The sequence below is a fragment of the Pristiophorus japonicus genome, chromosome 23 (genome assembly GCF_044704955.1).
Source record: "Pristiophorus japonicus isolate sPriJap1 chromosome 23, sPriJap1.hap1, whole genome shotgun sequence".
In the NCBI taxonomy this organism is placed as follows: Eukaryota; Metazoa; Chordata; class Chondrichthyes; family Pristiophoridae; genus Pristiophorus; species Pristiophorus japonicus.
In genome coordinates this window covers 37027348-37046875 of record NC_091999.1, presented here as the reverse complement: position 1 = coordinate 37046875, position 19528 = coordinate 37027348, and the positions used below count along the sequence as shown (strand labels likewise).

Here is a 19528-nt window from a genome sequence, read left to right as displayed (position 1 = left end):
ACAGCGGGTGTGTGTGAAGTGGATAATGCGGAGTGTTGCCTCTCGGCCGGGCGGGGCCTGGGCCCGCACTCGGCATGTGTGAAGCCCGCGGCCCCCCGAGTTTATTAACCCACTCCCTCCCTCCGCCCATCTCTCAGCCGCTGCCTCAGACACAGCCGCCCCACCGCGCATGCTTGGTTCATGCTGCCCGGGTGATTGACGGCGGCTCGGGCCAATAGGAAGAGCAGGGGCGGGGCTGGTGGACCGAGCAGGCGGTGTGTCCTCCAACCAATCGGAATGTGCGAGGGGCGGGTCTGAGCCCGGATCTCCCGCACTGAGCATGTGCGGGCGGCGGCGGCGACATTTGGTGGAGCCCGGATGATGTCGGTTGTCGGCGCGGGGCAGGAATTGGAGCCGCGCGTGGGGCTTGTGAGCATCATAAACACCTGGTGTAGGGCCCAGGGCCAATCACAGCCCAGAGGCTGACCCCGGGCTTGACCCGCGATGACAGGCGCTTGGTCAGCGGGGTCACCGGCCGTCAGCTGGGATTTGGGAAGGAGGGAAAATGGGAGGCGTTCTAAAGCAAATGGTGCAATTTGCAGGTGAACACAAAGCTGTGAGGGGCAGGGACCGCTGATCAATCTGTTCCAGCATTAATAGCAGTATAGAGTACAACAAGCAAGTTATGGTCAACCTTTATCACTCACTAGTTAGACCTCAGATATTGAGGGTTGGCCTCAATTCTGGGACATCAATAATAACTTTCAAAACCAGGAATGTTCAAAGGGAACATTTTCTGGTGTTTTGGGGCAGGTGCAGGGAGTGGGTCTTTCAGTGAGTCGGACAGGCTCGATGCTCCGAATGGCCTTATTCTGTGCCGTATGATTCCCTGAAATGGTGAGAGTCAGGGAGTGAGTGGTCAGGGAGAGCCCATCACCAAAACAGGGAGATATTACAGATATATAGGGAGGGTCAGAGTGTATAAAGAGGTGACGAGAGCACAGACACACAGAGTCAGTAACTTCACGGGAGGGGAACCTGTGAGTGAAGAACTGAACCCAGCCAGAGTCAGTACCTTCAGGGGAGGGGAACCAGTGAGTGTAGAACTGAACCCAACAAGAGTCAGTACCTTCAGGGGAGGGGAACCAGTGAGTGTAGAACTGAACCCAGCCAGAGTCAGTACCTTCAGGGGAGGGGAACCAGTGAGTGTAGAAGTGAACCCAGCCAGAGTCAGCACCTTCAGGAGAGGAGAGAAAGGGGAACCAGTGAGTGTAGAACTGAACAAAGCCAGAGTCAATGCTTTCAGGGAGGAGGTACAGAGGTTTAGGAGGGAGTTCCAGAGGTTGGGGCCTCGGCAACAGAAGACAAGGCCACCAATGGTTGAGCGATTATAATCAGGGATGCTCAGGAGGGCAGAATTAGAGGGGTGCAGACATCTCTGGGGGTTGTGGGGCTGGCTGAGATTACAGAGATAGGGAGGGACGAGACACGGGGGGATTTGCAAACCAGGATGATAATTTTGAAATCGAAGCGTTGCTTAACCGGGAGCCAATGTAGGGCAGCGAGCACAGTGGGTGATGGGTGAACGAGACTTGGTGCGAGTTAGGACACCGGCAGCTGAGTTTTGGATGAGGTGAAGATTACGTGGGGTAGAATATGGGAGGCCAGCCAGGAGTGTGTTGGAATACTCAAGTCTCGGGGTAGCCGAGGAATGGATGAGGGTTTCAGCAGAGGGTGAGCTGAGGCAGGGATGGAGACGGCCGATATTACACAGGTTAAAATATGCGGTCTTGGTTTTCTGGGGATATGTGGTCGCAGCAATCTGGATAAGATCATCCGCCATTTTCATAGAATGAAAGCGCAGGAGACCATTCGGCCCATCGTGCCTGTTCTGGCTCTATGGTAGAGCTATCCAGTTAGTTCCACTCCCCTGCTCTTTCCCCATAGCTCTGCAAATATTGTCCATTTAGTATTTTTCCAATTCACTTTTGAAAGCCACTATTGAATCTGCTTCCACCGCCCTATCAGGCAGTGCATTCCAGATTGCAAAAACTCGCTGCTTATACAATGGTTCCTCATGTCGCCTCTGCTTCTTTTGCCAATCACCTGAACTCTGTGTCCTCTAGTTACCGACCCTTCTGCCACTGGAAAGTGTTTTTCCTTATTTAATCGATTAAAACCGTTCATGATTTTGAACACGCTATCAAATCTCCTCTTAACCTTTTCTGTTCCAAGGAGAATTACCGCAGCTTCTCCAGTATCTCCACATAACTGAAGTCCCTCCTCCTTCGTACCATTCTAGTAAATCTCTTCTGGTCCCTCTCTAATGTGTAGATACCCTTCTGCAAGTGTGGTGCCCAGAATTGAGCACAATGTGTCAGCTGAGGCCTAACCAGTGTTTATAAAGGTTGAGCATAACTAAATATCAAATGCAGCTATTTGTGTGATGGGGTTTAGATGGGCAAGGTTTATCCAATCAGTTGGATGTGAGCTGAAACATGTGCACTTGGAGTGTGGAGCCAGGGACACGCTGTGTAACCGGGCACAGACACGCTTCACAGCCCACACATCACTTGTTTCCCACTTGTCCCAGAAGGATGTATTCAATGCAACAATTCATTTGATTTGACTTTAAATAGTTTTGTTCATAAATTTAATTATGGTTTTCTAATTTTATTTCTTAACTCAGATTCACGACCCCATTTTATTACTTCCTCTGAGCCTCTCAACTTAATGTGGCAACGTAATGTTGGCGAGTGGTGATTGATTGACCTGGAAACCAACAGGAAGAGAGGTCAGAGGCCGGAGGGCCCAGGGAGCTATGTGTTCTGCAACCAATCTCGGTGCTTGAGGGGTGGATCCTGAGTCGGCCTGTCAGGTGAATCTGTGTGAACACATGTTAAACAATTTTATCTTTTAAAGTTAAATCGAGATTTCTTTTGTCAGCAAAACAGTTTAACATTTGTCAATATTTTGTTTCCCTGGAGTTCCTATTATGAGTTTCAGACACTTTAGTGCCAAATGGACCAGGTGTTTAAAGATCATTCATTTCACTCATGTCGCTGTTAGTTAAAGATACAGAGATTGATTTCTCTTCATTACGCATCTTTTGTAAGTAAACAAAAATCCTTTCTGTTAACAGTGTGTCACATTCTGCACTGGGGGAGACGGCTGGTGGCTTCAGGCTTTAAAATTCTCATCGTCTTGTTCAAATCCCTGCAAGGCCTCACCCCTCCCTATCTCTGGAACCTCCTCCAGCCCTCCAATCCTCTTAATAAGGAGAAACAATTTTCAGTGTCAGAAAGTTCAGTAACCAAAGGCACAGATTTAATGTGATTGGCAAATGAACCAGATGCTACTTGAGGGGACTAATGAAGCAGCGAGATGTTATGGCCTGGAACGCACTGCCAGTTCGGGTGGTGGAAGCAGATTCACTCGTAACTTTCGGAAGAGATAAACATGAGTTGAAAAAATTTTCAGCGTTATGGGGCAAGAGTAGGACAGGAGTCCCCTGAGTGCATCTCGCTCGCTAACCGGTTTTCCGTTCTGGATACTGTTGAGGGCGATGGTTTCTCTGGAGAGTGCAGCCACAGCCATGTCCACGACACCGTCGGTGGCTCAGCTGCACAGAGCGGGGAGGAAGAAGAGTGGAAGAGCAATAGTGGGAGTGGATTTGATAGTTAGGGGAACAAACAAGCGCTTCTGCAGGCAGAGACATGATTCCAGGATGGTATGTTGCCTCCCTGGTGCCAGGGTCAAGGATGTCACTGAGCGGCTGCAGGACATTGTTGAGGGGGGAGGATAAACATCCAGAGCTTGTGGTCCATATCGGGACCAATGACACAGGTAGAAAGAGGGATGAGATCCTGCAGGCACATTTTAGGAAGCTAGGAAAGAGACCTCAAAGGTAGTAATGTCCGGATTACTCCCGGTGCCACGTGCTGGTGAGTACAGAAATAAGAGGATAGAGCAGATGAATGCATGGCTGGAGTTTGGTGCAGGAGGGAGGGCTTTAAATTCCTGAGGCATTGGGAGTGTTTCTGGGGGAGGTGGCACCAGTACAAGCTGGACAGGTTGCACCTCAACAGGACCGGACGACCGGACAATATCCTCACTGGGGGTTTTGATAGTGTTTGGAAGGCAGAGGAAACAAAGGCTAGAAAATAGACAATAAGGGAGTTTGGCAGCGCTAAATGCCAGTGCCAGTGTGTTTCAATGAGATCACTTCTCATTCGTCTAAATCCAGAGAGTATAGCCCCATTCCACACAACCTCTCATCATAAGATAGCTCTCTCATCACAGGAATCAATCTAGAAATATTTCAATGTCAGTGTAAGGAGTCTCGGGATTAAGGCAGATAAGCTGAGGGCACAGACAGACATGTGGGGGTATGATATTGTAACTATTAGTGAAACACAGCTAAAAGAACTGCAGGAATGGCAGCTCAATATTCCTGGTTACAGGGTTTTAAGACGAGATAGAGACAGGGATAAAAAAAAGGCGGGCGTGTCGCAGTGTTGATTAAAGAAATAATTCCAGCTGTGGAGAGGGATGATATGTTCGAAGGATCATGAAATGAGGCCACATGGGAGAAGTGAAGAACAAAAAAGGGCAATCACACTGCTGGGGATGCACAATAGACCCAAAAACAGTCAGAGGGAGACAGAAGAGCAAATATGTCGGCACATTTCTGATACGTGCAAAAATAATAGGGCAGTCATAGTCGGCGATTTCAACTACCCAAATATTAACTGGGATAGAATTAGTTTGAAAGATATAGAAGAAGCAGAATTCTTAAAATGCATCCCGGAGAACTTTTTTAGCCATTACGTAGCAAGCCCAACAAGAGAGGGGGTGGTTCTGGACTTAGGTTTAATGAATGAAGCTTGGGCAGGTGGAAGGGGTATCAGTGGGAGAGTATTTTGGTGCTGGTGATCATAATTCAGTTAGATTTAGGGTAGTGATGGAAAAGGACAAAGATGGAACAGGAATAAAAGTTCTCAATTGCGGTAAAGCTAATGTTACTTCACAGAGATGTGATTTAATCAAAGTGGACTGGAAACAGCTACTTGAAGGTAAAATAGTGTCAGAGCAATGGGAGGCATTCAAGGAGGAGATAGTGAGGGTTCAGAGCAAGTGTGTTCCCTTAAGATAAATGTTGGGACTAATAAATCTAGAGCCCATTAGATGTCAAAATTAGAATATCAGACATATGAGCAAGATTAGGTCATACGGCCCCGCGAGCCTGCTCCGCCATTCAATAAGATCATCGCACACAACTCCACTTTCCCACCTGATCTCCATATCCCTTGATTCCCCGAGAGTCCAAAAATCTATCTATCTCAACCTTGAATAGACTGAGCATCCACAGCCCTCTGGGGCAGAGAATTCCAAAGATTCACAAACCACAGAGTGAAAAAATTTCTCATCTCTGTCTTAAATGGCCTACCTCCTATCTTGAGCCCCCGAGTTCTAGTCACTCCAGCCCGGGGTAATCGAGCTCTCAGCATCTACCCTGTCAATACCCTTCAGAATCTTGTATTTTGCATTGAGATCCCCTCTCATTCTTCGAAACTCCAGAGAGTATCGGTCCATTCCACACAAACTCTCATCGTAAGACAGCTCTCTCATCCCAGGAATCAATCTTGTGAACCTCCGTTGCACCATCTCCAAGGCAAGTATATCTTTCCTTAGATAAGGAGACCGAAACTGCCCAGTACTCCAGGTGTGGTCTCACCAAGGCCCTGTACAATTGTAGCAATAGATCTTTACTCTTATACTCCACCCCCTTACTGCTTGCTGTTCCTGCATGCTCGCTTTATGTGTTTCTTGCCCAAGGACACCCAAATCTCTCTCAACACCAATATTTAAAGTTTCTCACCATTTAAAAGATATATTGTTTTTCTATTCTTCCTGCCAAAGTGAATAACCTCACATTTCCCGACATTATACTCAATCTGTCACCTTAATGCCCATTGACATCGTCTATCTATATATCTTTGCACTCTTATGTTCTGCTCACAGCTTACTGTCTCACCTAGCTTTGTATAGTCAGCAAATATTACACTCGGTCCCTTTATCTCGGTCATTAATATAGATTGTAAATAGCTCAGGCCCCAGCACTGATCCTTGCTGCACCCGACTGGTTGCAGCCTGCCGGAAGCACCGCCCCTCACACACTCCAATTGGTTGGATGACCAACCGCACATTCGGTCCTCCAGCCCCGCCCCGCTCTTCGTTTTGGTAGGGAGCTGCCGTCAATCACCCGGGCAGTGTGAGCTGAGCATGTGCAGGCGGCGGTGGCAGACGCTGACGCAGGAGGTGAGCGAGCTCCAGGGAGCGGGTTAAAGAAACGCTGGGGACAACAACACCGAGTGCAGCCCCGGGCCCAGATATAAACCGGGGAACATTCTCCCCACACCGGGGGGAGGGGGGGGATATAAACCGGGGAACATTCTCCCCACACCAGCGGGGGGGGGGATATAAACCGGGGAACATTCTCCCCACACCAGCGGGGGGGGGATATAAACCGGGGAACATTCTCCCCACACCGGGGGGGGGATATAAACCGGGGAACATTCTCCCCACACCGGGGTGGGGGGATATATACCGGGGAACATTCTCCACACACCATGGGGGGGAGATATAAACCGGGGAACATTCTCCCCACACCGGGGGGGATATAAACCGGGGAACATTCTCCCCACACCATGGTGGGGAGATATAAACCGGGGAACATTCTCCCCACACTGGGGGGGGGGGGATATAAACCGGGGAACATTCTCCCCACACCGGGGGGGGGATATAAACCGGGAAACATTCTCCCCACACCGGGGGGGATATAAACCGGGGAACATTCTCCCCACACCGGGGGGATATAAACCGCGGAACATTCTCCCCACACCGGGTGGGGATATAAACCGGGGAACATTCTCCCCAAACCGGGGGGATATAAACCGAGGAACATTCTCCCCACACCGGGGCGGGGGGGATATAAACCGGTGAACATTTCCCACCTGCCTGCCGGGTCCTCAGTCCGCTCCAGCCCGAAGGAGCGGTCAGTGCATGCGCTGTGTCTGCGTCAAACTCTCTGCGTCTGTAAATTAACGAGAAATAGTAATGGACCAGGGAGCGTCTGTAAATGAAGGAGCGATGGTGACTGAGCAGGGAGCGCCTGTAAAGAATTCTAGAATCAGAGAATATTGCAGCACAGAAGGGGGCCATTCGGCCCATCGAGTCTGCGCCGATACTTTCGGGAAACAATCCGGTTATCCCACTTCCCCCGCTCTTTCCCCAAATCCCTGCAATATAATTCTGCTTCAAGTGTTTGTCCAATTCACTTTTGAAGGCTACTATTGTCTCTGTCTCCACCGCTCCGTCAGGCAGTGCATTCCAAATCCTAACCACTGCTTGTGGGAAAATGGTTTTCCTCATGTGACCTCTGTTTTTGCCAATCGCCTCAAATCTGTGCCCTCTGGTTATCAGTTTTAGAAACAGTTTCTCTATTGATTCTATCTCATCTTCATGATTTTTAACACCTCTATCAAATTTCGTCTTCGCCTTCTCTGCTCCAAGGAGAACAATCCCAGCTTCTCCAGTCTCCACATAAATGAAGTTCCTCATCCCTGGCACCATTCCAGTAAATCTCTTCTGTCCCCTCTCCAAAGTCTTTGTGTCCTTCCTGAAGTGTGCCAGGAATTGGACCCAATCCTCCAGCTGGGGTCGAGCTAGTGTTTTATATCGCTTCAGCATAACTTCCCGGCTTTAGTACACTGTGCCTCGATTTATAAAGCCCAGGATCCTTTATGCTTTATTAACAGCTTTGTTAACCTGTCCTGCGACCTTCAAAGATTTATTAAAATCTTTAAATATTTCAAAAAATGTAGCAGAAATGGAGAGTAGTGAGGGAGCGTCTGTAAAGGAAGGAGAAATGGAGAGTGGTCAGGGAGCGTCTGTAAAGGAAGGAGAAATGGAGAGTGGTCAGGGAGCATCTGTAAAGGAAGGATAAATGGAGAGTGGTCAGGGAGCGTCTGTAAAGGAAGAAGAAATAGAGGTGGTTAGGGATGCGTCTGTCAAGGAAGGAGAAATGGGGAGTGTTCAGGGAGCGTCTGTAAAGGAAGGAGAAATGATGACTGCGTTCGAAGCTCAATATAAAAATTCTCATCCTTATTTTCAAATCCCTCCGTGCCCTCGCCCCTCCCTACCTCTGTAACCTCCTCCAGCCCTACAACCCTCCAGGATCTCTGGCGTCCTGCACATTCCTGATTTTAATCACACCACCATTGGTGGCCATGCCTTCAGCTGCCTAGGCCCTAAGCTCCAGAATTCCCTCCCTAAACCTCTCCCTCCTCCTTTAAGACCCTAAGAACAGAAGGAATAGGAGCAGGAGTAGGCCATTTGGCCCCTCGAGCCTGCTCCGCCATTCAATTAGATCATGGCTCATCTGATCATGGACTCAGCTCCACTTCCCTGCCCACTCCCCGTAACCCTTTACTCCCTTATTGTTCAAAAATCTGTCTATCTCCACCTTAAATATATTCAGTGACCCAGCCTCTACAGCTCTCTGGGGCAGAGAATTCCACAGATTTACAACCCTCTGAGAGAAGAAATTTCTCCCCATCTCAGTTCTAAATGGGCGGCCCATTATTCTAAGACTATGTGCTCTAGTTTTAGTTTCCCCTATGAGTGGATGCAAATATGCTCTCTGCATCCACCTTATCGAACCCCCTCATTATCTTATATGTTTCAATAAGATCACCTCTAATTCTTCTGAACTCCAATGAGTAAAGGCCCAACCTATTCAACCTATTTTCGTAAGTCAACCCCCTCATATCCGGAATCAACCTAGTGAACCTTCTCTGACAGCCTCCAATGCAAGTATATCTCTCCTTAAATAAGGAGACTAAAACTGCATGCAGTACTCCAGGTGTAGTCTCACCAATACCCTGTACAGGTGTAGCAGGACTTCTCTGCTTTTATACTCTATTCTCCTTGCAATAAGGGCCAAAATTCGATTTGCCTTCCTCATTACTTGCTGTACCTACATACTAACTTTTTGTGTTTCATGCACAAGGAACCCCAGGTCTCTTTGTACTGCAGCACTTTGCAATTTTTCTCCATTTAAATTATAATTTGCTTTTCTATTATTTCTGCCAAAGTGGATAATCTCACAGTTTCCCACATTATACTCCATCTGCCAAATTTTTGCCCACTCACTGAGCCTTTGCAGATTTTTTGTGTCCTCCTCTCAATTTACTTTCCCACCCATCTTTGTATCATCAGCAAACTTGGCTACATTACACTCTGTCCCTTCATCCAAGTCATTAATATGGATTGTAAATTGTTGATGACCCAACACCGATCCCTGTGGCACCCCACTAGTCACTGTTTGTCAACTGGAAAATGAACCATTTATCCCGACTCTATGTTTTCTGTTAGTTAGCCAATCCTCTATCCATGCTAATATATTGCCCTGAACCCAGTGAGATTTTATCTTGTGCAGTAACCTCTTATGTGGCACCTTATCGAATGCCTTCTGGAAATCCAAATACACCACATCCACTGGTTCCCCCTTATCCATCCTGCTCGTTACATCCTCAAAGAACTCCAGCAAATATGTCAAACATCATTTCCCTTTCATAAAACCATGCTGACTCTGCTTGATTGAATCATGCTTTTCCAAATGTCCCATTGCAGCTTCCTTAATAATGGACTCCAGCATTTTCCCAACGACAGATGTTAGGCAAACTGGTCTGTAGTTTACTGCTTTTTGTCTGCCTCCTTTTTTAAATAGGGGCGTTACATTTGTGGTTTTCCAATCTGCTGGGACTGCCCCAGAATCGAGGGAATTTTGGAAGATTAGAACCAATGCATCCACTCTGCAGCCATTTCTATTAAGACCCTAGGATGTAAGGCATCAGGTCCAGAGGACTTGTCCACCTTTAGTCCCATTATTTTACCTAGTACCACTTCATTACTGATAGTAATTGTTCCTCCCTACCGAAAGCCCCTTGATTATCCACTATTGAGATGTTTTTAGTTTCTTCTACCGTGAAGACCGATACAAAACATTTGTTCAACGTCTCTGCCATTTCCCTGTTCTCCATTATTAATTCCCCAGTCTCATCATCCAGGGGACCAAAATTTACTTGAGCCACTCTTTTCCTTTTTAACCCTCTTTAAAATGTGCCTCTTTGACCCTCGGTGTCAAATTCTATCTGATAATGCTCCTGTAAAGCACCAGGGGCCATTTTACAGTGTTATTTCAAGGCTGAGATAGATACATTTTTGGCGTTTGGGGAATCGAGGGATATGGAGATCGGGCGGGAAAGTGGAGTTGAGGTTGATGATCAGCCATGATGTTATTGAACGGTGGAGCAGGCTCGAGGGGCCGTATGGCCTACTCCTGCTCATAACTCTTATGTTCTTAAAGGTGCTATATGAATGAACGTTGTTGTTGTCTATAAAGGAAGGAGAAATGGTGATGGGTCAGGGAGAGCATTTGATCAGGACTGTGAGATATGGCAGATGGACAGCTTATAGGGAGCGATAGAGTGAGGGAAAGGAGAGAGAGGGAGAGACCATGTACACAAGAAATGAATTGTAAAGTTGGGTGGGGAAGAGGAGGTGGGGAAGTGACAGCAGACAAAAGGAGGCACAATGGGAGAATGGAGAGTAATTAAAGACATATAGAAAATAAAAAGACTTGCATTTATTTCGCACCTGTCACCACCACCAGATGCCCCAAAACGCTTTACAGTCAATTAAGTTATTTTTGAAGTGTAGTCACTATCGTAATGTAGGAAACGCAGCAACCAATTTACAATGTGATAATGACCAGATAATCTGCTTTACTGATGTTAAGGGAAAATATTGGCCAGGACATCGGGGATAACTCCCCTGTTCTGCCTGAAATAGTGCAATGGGACCTTTTACGTCCACCTGAGGGAGCAGACGGGGCCTCAGTGTAACATCTTATCCAAAAGACAGCACCACCGACAGTACAGCAGTCCCTCAGCATTGCACTGGAACATCAGCCGAGATTTTTGTGTTCATGTCTCTGGAGTGCGACGTCAACCGACAATCTTGTGACCCAGAGGCAAGTGTGTTACCCACTGAGTCACAGCTGACACAAATACTGACATAGTTAGAGCAGGTTAGCTCAGTTGGAGATGTTAGATGATGCATTTATCAATGCTTAGATATTTTGTCTATTCCTCAAAATTATCTCACGAACACCCTGTACAGTTGTAGCAAGACTTCTCGACTTTTATACTCCATTCCCCTTGCAATAAAGGCCAACATTCCATTTGCCTTCCTGATTACTTGCTGTACCTACATGCTAACTTTTTGTGTTTCATGCACAAGGACCCCCAGGTCCCTCTGTACCGCAGCATTTTGTAGTCTCCATTTAAATATTAATTTGCCTTTTTATTCTTCCTACCAAATGCATAACCTCACATTTTCCCACATTATACTCCATCTGCCAAATTTTTGCCCACTCACTGAGCCTGTCTATAACCCTTTGCAGATTCTTTGTGTCCTCCTCACAACTTGCTTTCCCACCTATCTTTGTATCAGCAGCATATTTGGCTGCAGTGCACTCCGTCCCTTCATCCAAGTCATTAATATAGATTGTAAATAGTTGAGGCCCCAGCACTGATCCCTGTGGCACCCCACTAGTTACAGTTTGCCAACCTGAAAATGACCCATTTATCTGTGTTTTCTCTCAGTTCGCCAATCCAACATCAATGATAATATATTACCCCCAACCCTGTGAGCGCTTATATTGTGCAGCAACCTTTTATCTGGCATCTTATCGAATGAGTTCTGGAAATGCAAATACACAACTGCTACTATTTCCTATTCATCCACTCTGCTCGTTACATCCTCAAAGAACTCGAGCAAATTTGTCAAACGTGATTTCCCTTTCATAAAACCATGCCGTCTCTGCTTGACTATTATGATTTTCTAAATGTCCTGCTACTATTTCCTTAATAATGTGCTCCAGCATTTTCCCAAAGATAGATATCAGGCTAACTGCTCTATAGTTTCCTGCTTTCTCTCCCCCGTCCTCCCTTGTTGAATAGGAGTGTTGCATTTGAGGTTTTCCAATCCACTGGGACCATGCCATAATCCAGGGAATTTTGGTCGATTCCAACCAATCCAACCACTTTCTCTGCAGCCACTTCTTTTATGACCCCAGGATGCAGGCCATCAGTTCCAGGGGACGTCCACCTTTAGTCCCAATCGTTTGTCTGGTACTTTTTCTCTAGTGATAGTGATTGTTTTAAGTTCCTCGCACCCTGTGACGCCTTGATTATCTATTATTATTGGGATGCTTTTAGTGTCTTCCACCGTGAAGACCATACAAAATATTTGTTTAAAGTCTCTGCCATTTCCCTGTTTTCCATTATTAATTCCCCGTCTCATCCTCGAAGGGACCAACGTTTATTTTAGCTATCTCTTCATTTTTATATATCTGTAGAAGCTCTGACTGTATTTATATTTCTTGCCAGTTTACTCTCAATCTACCTTCTCCCTCTTTATTATTTTTTATTAAGTCAATACTTAAAACCACACAGCAGAAGGAAAGAATGTTCCATAGAAACTAGAATTGTCTCTTCTGAAATTCGATCCTGTACTTACAGTGATGACTTTTGTAAACTCCTTTTGCAGGGTGTTAGAAGGGGAGGATTTGAAGAAGGGAAACTCAAACTAAACGTCACGTCGTGATCAGATAGAGTCACTCGATTCATCAGGACTTGAATATCATCGGCCTTTGAATGTGGAAGAATAAATGTTTTTTTGTTTTGTCTGTGGGGAAAGATTACAAACATCAGTGTGACTGAAAAACACTGAGACACACACCCGAGTGAGAGTGTATCACTGCACTGATTGTGGAAAGAGCTTTAACCAGTTACAAAGCCTGAAAAACCATCACACCATTAACAGAGGGGGAGAAACTGTAAACGTGTTGTGTGTGGAGGCGGCTTCAACTGATCATCCAACCTGGAGAGACGGAAGCACACCCGCACCACGGAGAAACCGTGGAAATGTCGGGACTGTGGGAAGGGATTCAGCTACCTGTCTGCGCTGCAAATTCATCAACACAGTCACACTGGGGAGAGGCCGTTCACCTGCCCAGTGTGTGGGAAGCGATTCACTCGGTCATCCGACCTGCTGATACACCAGCGAGTTCACACTGGGGAGAGACCATTCATCTGCTCTCAGTGTGGGAAGGGATTCAGTGTGTCATCCCGCCTGCTGGCACACCAGCGGGTTCACACCGGCGAGAGGCCGTTCACCTGCTCAGAGTGTGGGAAGCGATTCACTCAATCATCCAGCCTGCTGACACACCAGCGAGTTCACACTGGGGAGAGGCCGTTTACCTGCCCTGTGTGTGGGAAGCGATTCACTCGGTCATCCGACCTGCTGACACACCAGCGAGTTCACACTGGGGAGAGGCCATTCACCTGCTCAGAGTGTGGGAAGCGATTCACTCATTCATCTAGCCTGGTGATACACCAGCGAGTTCACACTGGGGAGAGGCCGTTCACCTGCTCTGAGTGTGGGAAGGGATTCACTGTTTCGTCCGACCTGCTGACACACCAGCGAGTTCACACTGGGGAGAGGCCATTCACCTGCTCGGAGTGTGGGAAGCGATTCACTCAGTCATTCCCCCTGCTGACACACCAGCGAGTTCACACTGGGGAGAGGGCGTTCTCCTGCTCTGAGTGTGGGAAGCGATTCACTCGGTCATCCCACCTGCTGAGACACCAGCAAGTTCACAAGTGACTGCAGGGGTTGGATTCTGCTATCATTGCAGCTGTTAATCACATCCCGACTGAATCGTGTCCATTCTGACAGTTGAAGTTTGTTTTTGATGATAATAACCCTATAAATGGGCTGGAATATAATATTTTGATATTTCAATAACCGAGTGTGTCGACATTTAATGTTCCAAGATAAAAGGAGACTAATTGATGTCCTGTTATTGACTGCACCATTTTGGGGCCTTTTCTCCTTTCTAACTCTGGATTATTTCAGATCTCATACCTTCGGTTACTCTCGTGGACAAATGCCAGTTTCCCTTACCTTCCAGAGTGCCTCTCCTAGCCTTGGTATTGTAGGAAGGTGTCGGTAACATGCCTGGGAGCCCTGAACACAAACCCCAGTCTGTGAATCACTTTCAGATACTGGACTTAGCGTGTCTCCCACAGCATCTCTCACCTTCGATGTGTGAATGGAGCATCACGCCTGCAAACCTGGGTTCAATTTAAATTTGAATCCACTCAGGAAATGTATTTAAGAAAATACAGATCACATCAAATAATTGCCAACGGTTTCGAGTCAACAATATGAACAATTAAATACATCCCGGCCCAATATTTCAGCTCTGCATTCACAGGAGAAAGTCTGTTATCAAACTCCTCGAGTAGACAGAATAGAGAACAATGCTACCTCTCAGAATATCTAGCATCTGCTGTAAATATCTTTCAAATCCCGACTGATACAATCTGGCGTTTTCCTTTCAGTTGAAGTGAATGGAAGATGAGAGGGGTGTTGGCAACGGGAACTCGGCAAATTCAGCTTCTGAAAGGTGTTCATATTTAGTTCATTTCATATCGGGGAAAATGTGGTTGTTATCATTAGAGAGAGATTTCACTGAGCAGCAGTTGGTGTTTGCAACCAGCTGGCTGAGGATAATTTCATCATAGAATGTTTAGATTAGAAATATTATGTTAGAATAAGAATAGTTCAAAGACTAGTGGTTTGTGCTTGTCACAGGAAGACCAGTGCATCCAACATTGTTGATGTATGTTGACGAAAATGCAGACTTGTGTCTCTGGACTATGCAGTAGCCAAAGACGACCATGTTAGGCAATGCCAGTTCCAGTTGGATAAGAGGTTGATAGCATAGCAAAAGATCCAGCAGTTAAAATACAATTTTCTCCAGTTATCTGCAGACATCGAATGTCGCAGCATGCTGACAAAGTTGGACTTAAGAATTTAAAGTATTGAGTTAAATTATTGGGATTGATTGTTATAGAATTGAATTGTTATAGAATGGAGAAGTGGTGAAATTATGCTAAACTTGTATCGAATCTTGGTTAGACTTTGTGTGTGCAATTCTGGTCACCATATTACAAAAAGGATATGGAGGCACTGGAGAGGGTACAGAGAAGATTTACAAGGATGATACCAGAAAGTCGAGCGTATACCTATCGGGAAAGGATGGACAGGCCGGGTCTCTTCTCTCTTGGAAAAAAAAACTGAGGGGTGACCTAATGTCTTTAAAATGATGAAAGGTTTTGATAGAGTAGACACAGTGTTTCCACTTGTGGGGACCAGCATAATTAGAGGCCATCAACATAAGATAGTCACCAAGAAATCAAATAGGGAATTCAGAAGAAACCTGTACCCGGAGAGTGGTGAGAATGTGGAACTCACTGCCACAGGGAGGGGTTGAAGCGAATAGTGTCGATGCATTTAAGGGGAGGCTAGAGAAACAAATGAGGGTGAAGGGAATCGAGGGTTATGTGGATATAGTTAGATGATGAAAGAAGGGAGGAGGCGCGAGTGGAGCGTAAACGCCGGCATGGACTGGTTGGGCCGAATGGCCTGTTTCTGTGCCGTATATCCGATGTAAGCCTATTGTCCAAGTTACACTGCTAGAAGGGGAAGATAAATGACGTGCATCCAAACGCAATTGTTACTTTTGTCTTCTTTGTAAAATGACAAACTCTGAGCATAATTTGTTTGTGAAATTAAAACTGATTTTATATATATATATATATATTGCTAAGCGTCGCTGGTCAAACACATGGGAAGGAAAATTTAGCTGAAAATTGAGATAATTAAGTTTTATTTTTGAAAAAGTCCCGTCTCTGTGGTTCTGTCCAAACTATGTATTCAGAAATAAGTTTTTGGAGGCGACTGTTATGCTAAAGGTAACTAACATCCTTCCTCTTGTAGACTGAATTGCTCTCTGGCATATTTTGGAGAATAAAAGGTCCAAGAAGAGGTTTGGTTAAATAAAATTAAACAAAGAAACTGGGTCAAAACTTGGACCAAGTGGGAATGTTTGATCGATGTTTAAAGACAGTATGATAATATTGTATTAGACAATAAATTTCCTCCGGGCTCATGAATGAAATGGTGAACACTGTATAAAATGTAATGAGAGGACATGAGTGAGGATATAAGAGGAAAACAGGAAAGTTACACCCCCAAATAGAAATTTTTCTTAACTCATTGTTCCTGGGCGAATTGTCATAAATCACCTGGGTACAATCTGGTGTTAATGTAAATTCTTGTTCAAGTCAGGGAAGTGTAGGAAATTGCTAAGATTTCTCTGAGATGTTTGTGTCATTGCCTACACTGAACAATAAGAAAATTGAATTTGATCGCCTGGCCACTACCCGAGACATCGGGACCGTGCAGAGGGAGATGAGCAAAGATCTTCAGACACCCCACGATCTTTTGATAAGATCACATCAAATGGCTTGGGTCAGATGTCACATGTGGCATGATACTGGGATACCGCTGCGTGTGTGTGAACGAGTCTCAGGCATGCTCAGTTATCGACAACAGCACAACATGAAATGGCTAATGTGGCACAGGAGAGTGAGGGAACTGTTTAAACCATCATGGTCGTGATACATTCTCCATAGAGAAACCGACTTTGAAATAATCAGGATAGAGTTAAGCACACTGCTACCTGTCAGAGGCATTATAATTAACAGTGGCTAGAAGGCTGATCAAATTAGGATTTCCTTACAGCTAGAATGGTCGTCAGTTTCAAGGCCTCCACTACGTACTGAACAAAAAAACTTGTAGAGAGGCTAAAAACAAAAAAAGTCAGCCTGTCTCTGTCTGGACAAGGTGGCCATGGCTGTGTACAGATCAGCTACAAGCTGAAGGTGGGAGATAAGGAGGCCAGACCTCACAGGCTCCATAACAAAGCATGGATCCAAGTGAGAGGCGATCTCCAGGAGGAAGCAGAGGACCTCAAAAGGTTTACTTTTGAAATCCGTGATAAACCGAGGCAGAGACCCTCAAAAGCATACTTTTGGTGGCAATAGAGAAAGAATCCTAAAGCGTGCTCCTTGGAAATATTGGGAGACCAGGAAAACTCCACTGAACCAGGTGGGTTGGGACACACCCTGACCCCAAACGCTAAATTAATAGTGTTCACTTAAAGATTTAGTATCACTCCAGGACAATAAGTAATTCAAGACCATTAGAAAATACTTCAATACAAACTAAAAGTAATGACGGCAGGTTATTTTAAAGTAAGGCATGTCGTATGTTGATCAGTAATGTTAACTATTGGTTTGCCAATTCCAAATGCTGATAGTGATCATCATATATGGGACATAAATAAAATTACATTGCACCTCACAAAAAGAACTTGACCTGTCCGATTCAGTAAAAGAACCCACATTTTAATGGACTAGAAGTAACTGAATCAGGAAATGTATTATATAACAATGTGTGTTTTTAAATTGTGAATTGAAATCAAAAGATTTAAACATGAGCTTGAATCTATCAACTAGATTATGTGAAGGGAGATATTCATAGTTAATAGACAAAATTGGAAGATAATTAGTAAAGGATGTGTTAGTAAAGAATAGAAAACAGGAACCAAGGGATGAGGAAGATGGGGAACACAAGGAGAATCAGTTTAAATCGCAAGGAAAGTGAGAGCTGACAGGATAGCTCAGAATAGGAGCCACAGCAAGGTTAGCAGGAGTAAACAGAATAGATATAGAACGTGAATGGGAACACGATGTGGCTTACTGGAGGTATCATGTGTAGCCTCTGATACATTTATGATGAATGTGGTACAGAAGGGACTAGACAAGAGAGAGAGTAATCAAATCCCTTTGTTTATTCATGAAGGACAACTGAGAAAATGGTTTAGGGGAATAAAGTCATAGGCTTTGATGTGATGCAGCCAATAGGAATGGGGATTTTGTCCCCTCGGGAAGGAGAAAGAAGTGAAGATATTACACCAGTGAGATTGGACTTGCCTTTGCTAAGGAAAAATGGAAATGAAACGAAACCTTGGACGGTGTAAATGGAAGAATCGTTTGCAAGGGTGGAAGACTGAGTTAGGTCCGATCCATGAACAGTATGAGGAATATCCAAGATATCTGATTAAGAAGGGAGGAACTTGGATAGCAGCAGATATGTAGTGTTGTACTCTGAAAGGAGCAACATGGCTGTAGCATTGACGGGGAAGGAGGTAATCTGTATAAAGAATTAGAAGCGGTAAGCTGCAGGACAAGTTATAACGAACCACAGAAGGCTGAAAACCAAGGGTGGGATCGGTGTTTTGCCTGAAAAAGAAGGAATACAACTAAAGGGAGAGTGTACCCCAGCGATCGTTAGAGGAAATATACGGCGTATGACCTGAAGCGTGACATGGTAATAACACAGTGAAGCTGGTATTGATCATGCGTAGTGCAAGCAAGAAGGAATTCGAGCTAAAAAGTGGGGTGGGACCCCAGGATCCTAGGAAAACTGGCCAGTGGGATAAAATGCCAGCTGAAATAAATGCAAAATTAATAAAAGAAAAGAAAAATGTTGGAAAAGCAAATTGAATTTACAAAGGACAGTTTGTTTTTACCAAAAGATACAAATGCGAACTTGAAAGCTGCAGCAGCTTGAAAGAGAAACAAAGATGTTGAGGGAAATGGACTGGAGGAAGATCATCAAATTACAAAAACTAATTTAAAGAAACGAGATTTAAATAGGCTGTGAAAAATATATTGGTTTAAATATAAAAACTTATGAGTTAAACCCGACAACGCTTTGTGCTGAGAAAGAGAAACAACGATGTTTAACTATGGACTGGAGTAAGGTCATCAAAAAATGATTAAGTTCGGATTCAAAAGGGCGAAAAGTAGTAAGCTAGGCGAACTCAGCACAGAAAGAAAAAACTGGGAGTCACAGAATTCTTAAAAAAGATGGACCGGCACCGAAGTTTAGATTTTGTGCCGAGAGAAATAAAACCTAAAATTTGCTCAGTGAACGGGATCGTAAAAAAACCAAACTGCTGGAATGTATATAGATTGCGTGGAAATTGGATTTCTGTAAACAGAATAGCTATTAAAAATGTGTGGTCTCGCTTTAAATCAATGAAAAACTCGTTGGCAAGTATTTGAATTGGATGTGCAGAGAAATTGGAGTTTAATCTAAAATGCTGCCTTTCCCGCTGAGAAGGTTTTATTATGACAACTTTACTAATAATTTCTGCTATTTTAACGGATTCCTAATTTCTTATCAAGTTTTGAAATCACAAAGATTTGGGGAAATATTTTCAGCTGAATTCCCGAAGACACGTAATGACGTCAGACCTTCTTACAAACCTGTAGTGGAGTTAACCCATTCCATTGACAGCTGTTTTATTTATACTGGACATTATTAGTTTGCATTTCTTAATGAAAGAAAGAAGACTCACCCGACAGACAGAGGACATGGTGGGATAGTCAGAATAAAAATAAAACGAAGAAAGCCTATGCAATAATATTTGCCTGCT

General features: G+C 44.9%; 1 protein-coding gene across 1 annotated transcript in view; it reads left to right on the top strand.

Annotated features, from left to right (window-relative positions):
- Window positions 1-13269: 13269 nt before the first annotated feature.
- Window positions 13270-19528, top strand: part of LOC139235644 (zinc finger protein ZFP2-like) — a gene marked incomplete at both ends in the record, with an annotated part of 115041 nt that continues 108782 nt past the window's right edge. Inside the window, one exon of the mRNA XM_070866691.1 lies at window positions 13270-13680. Within this exon, the coding sequence (XP_070722792.1) occupies window positions 13270-13680 (411 nt within the window). The remainder of the gene's footprint in view (window positions 13681-19528) is intronic.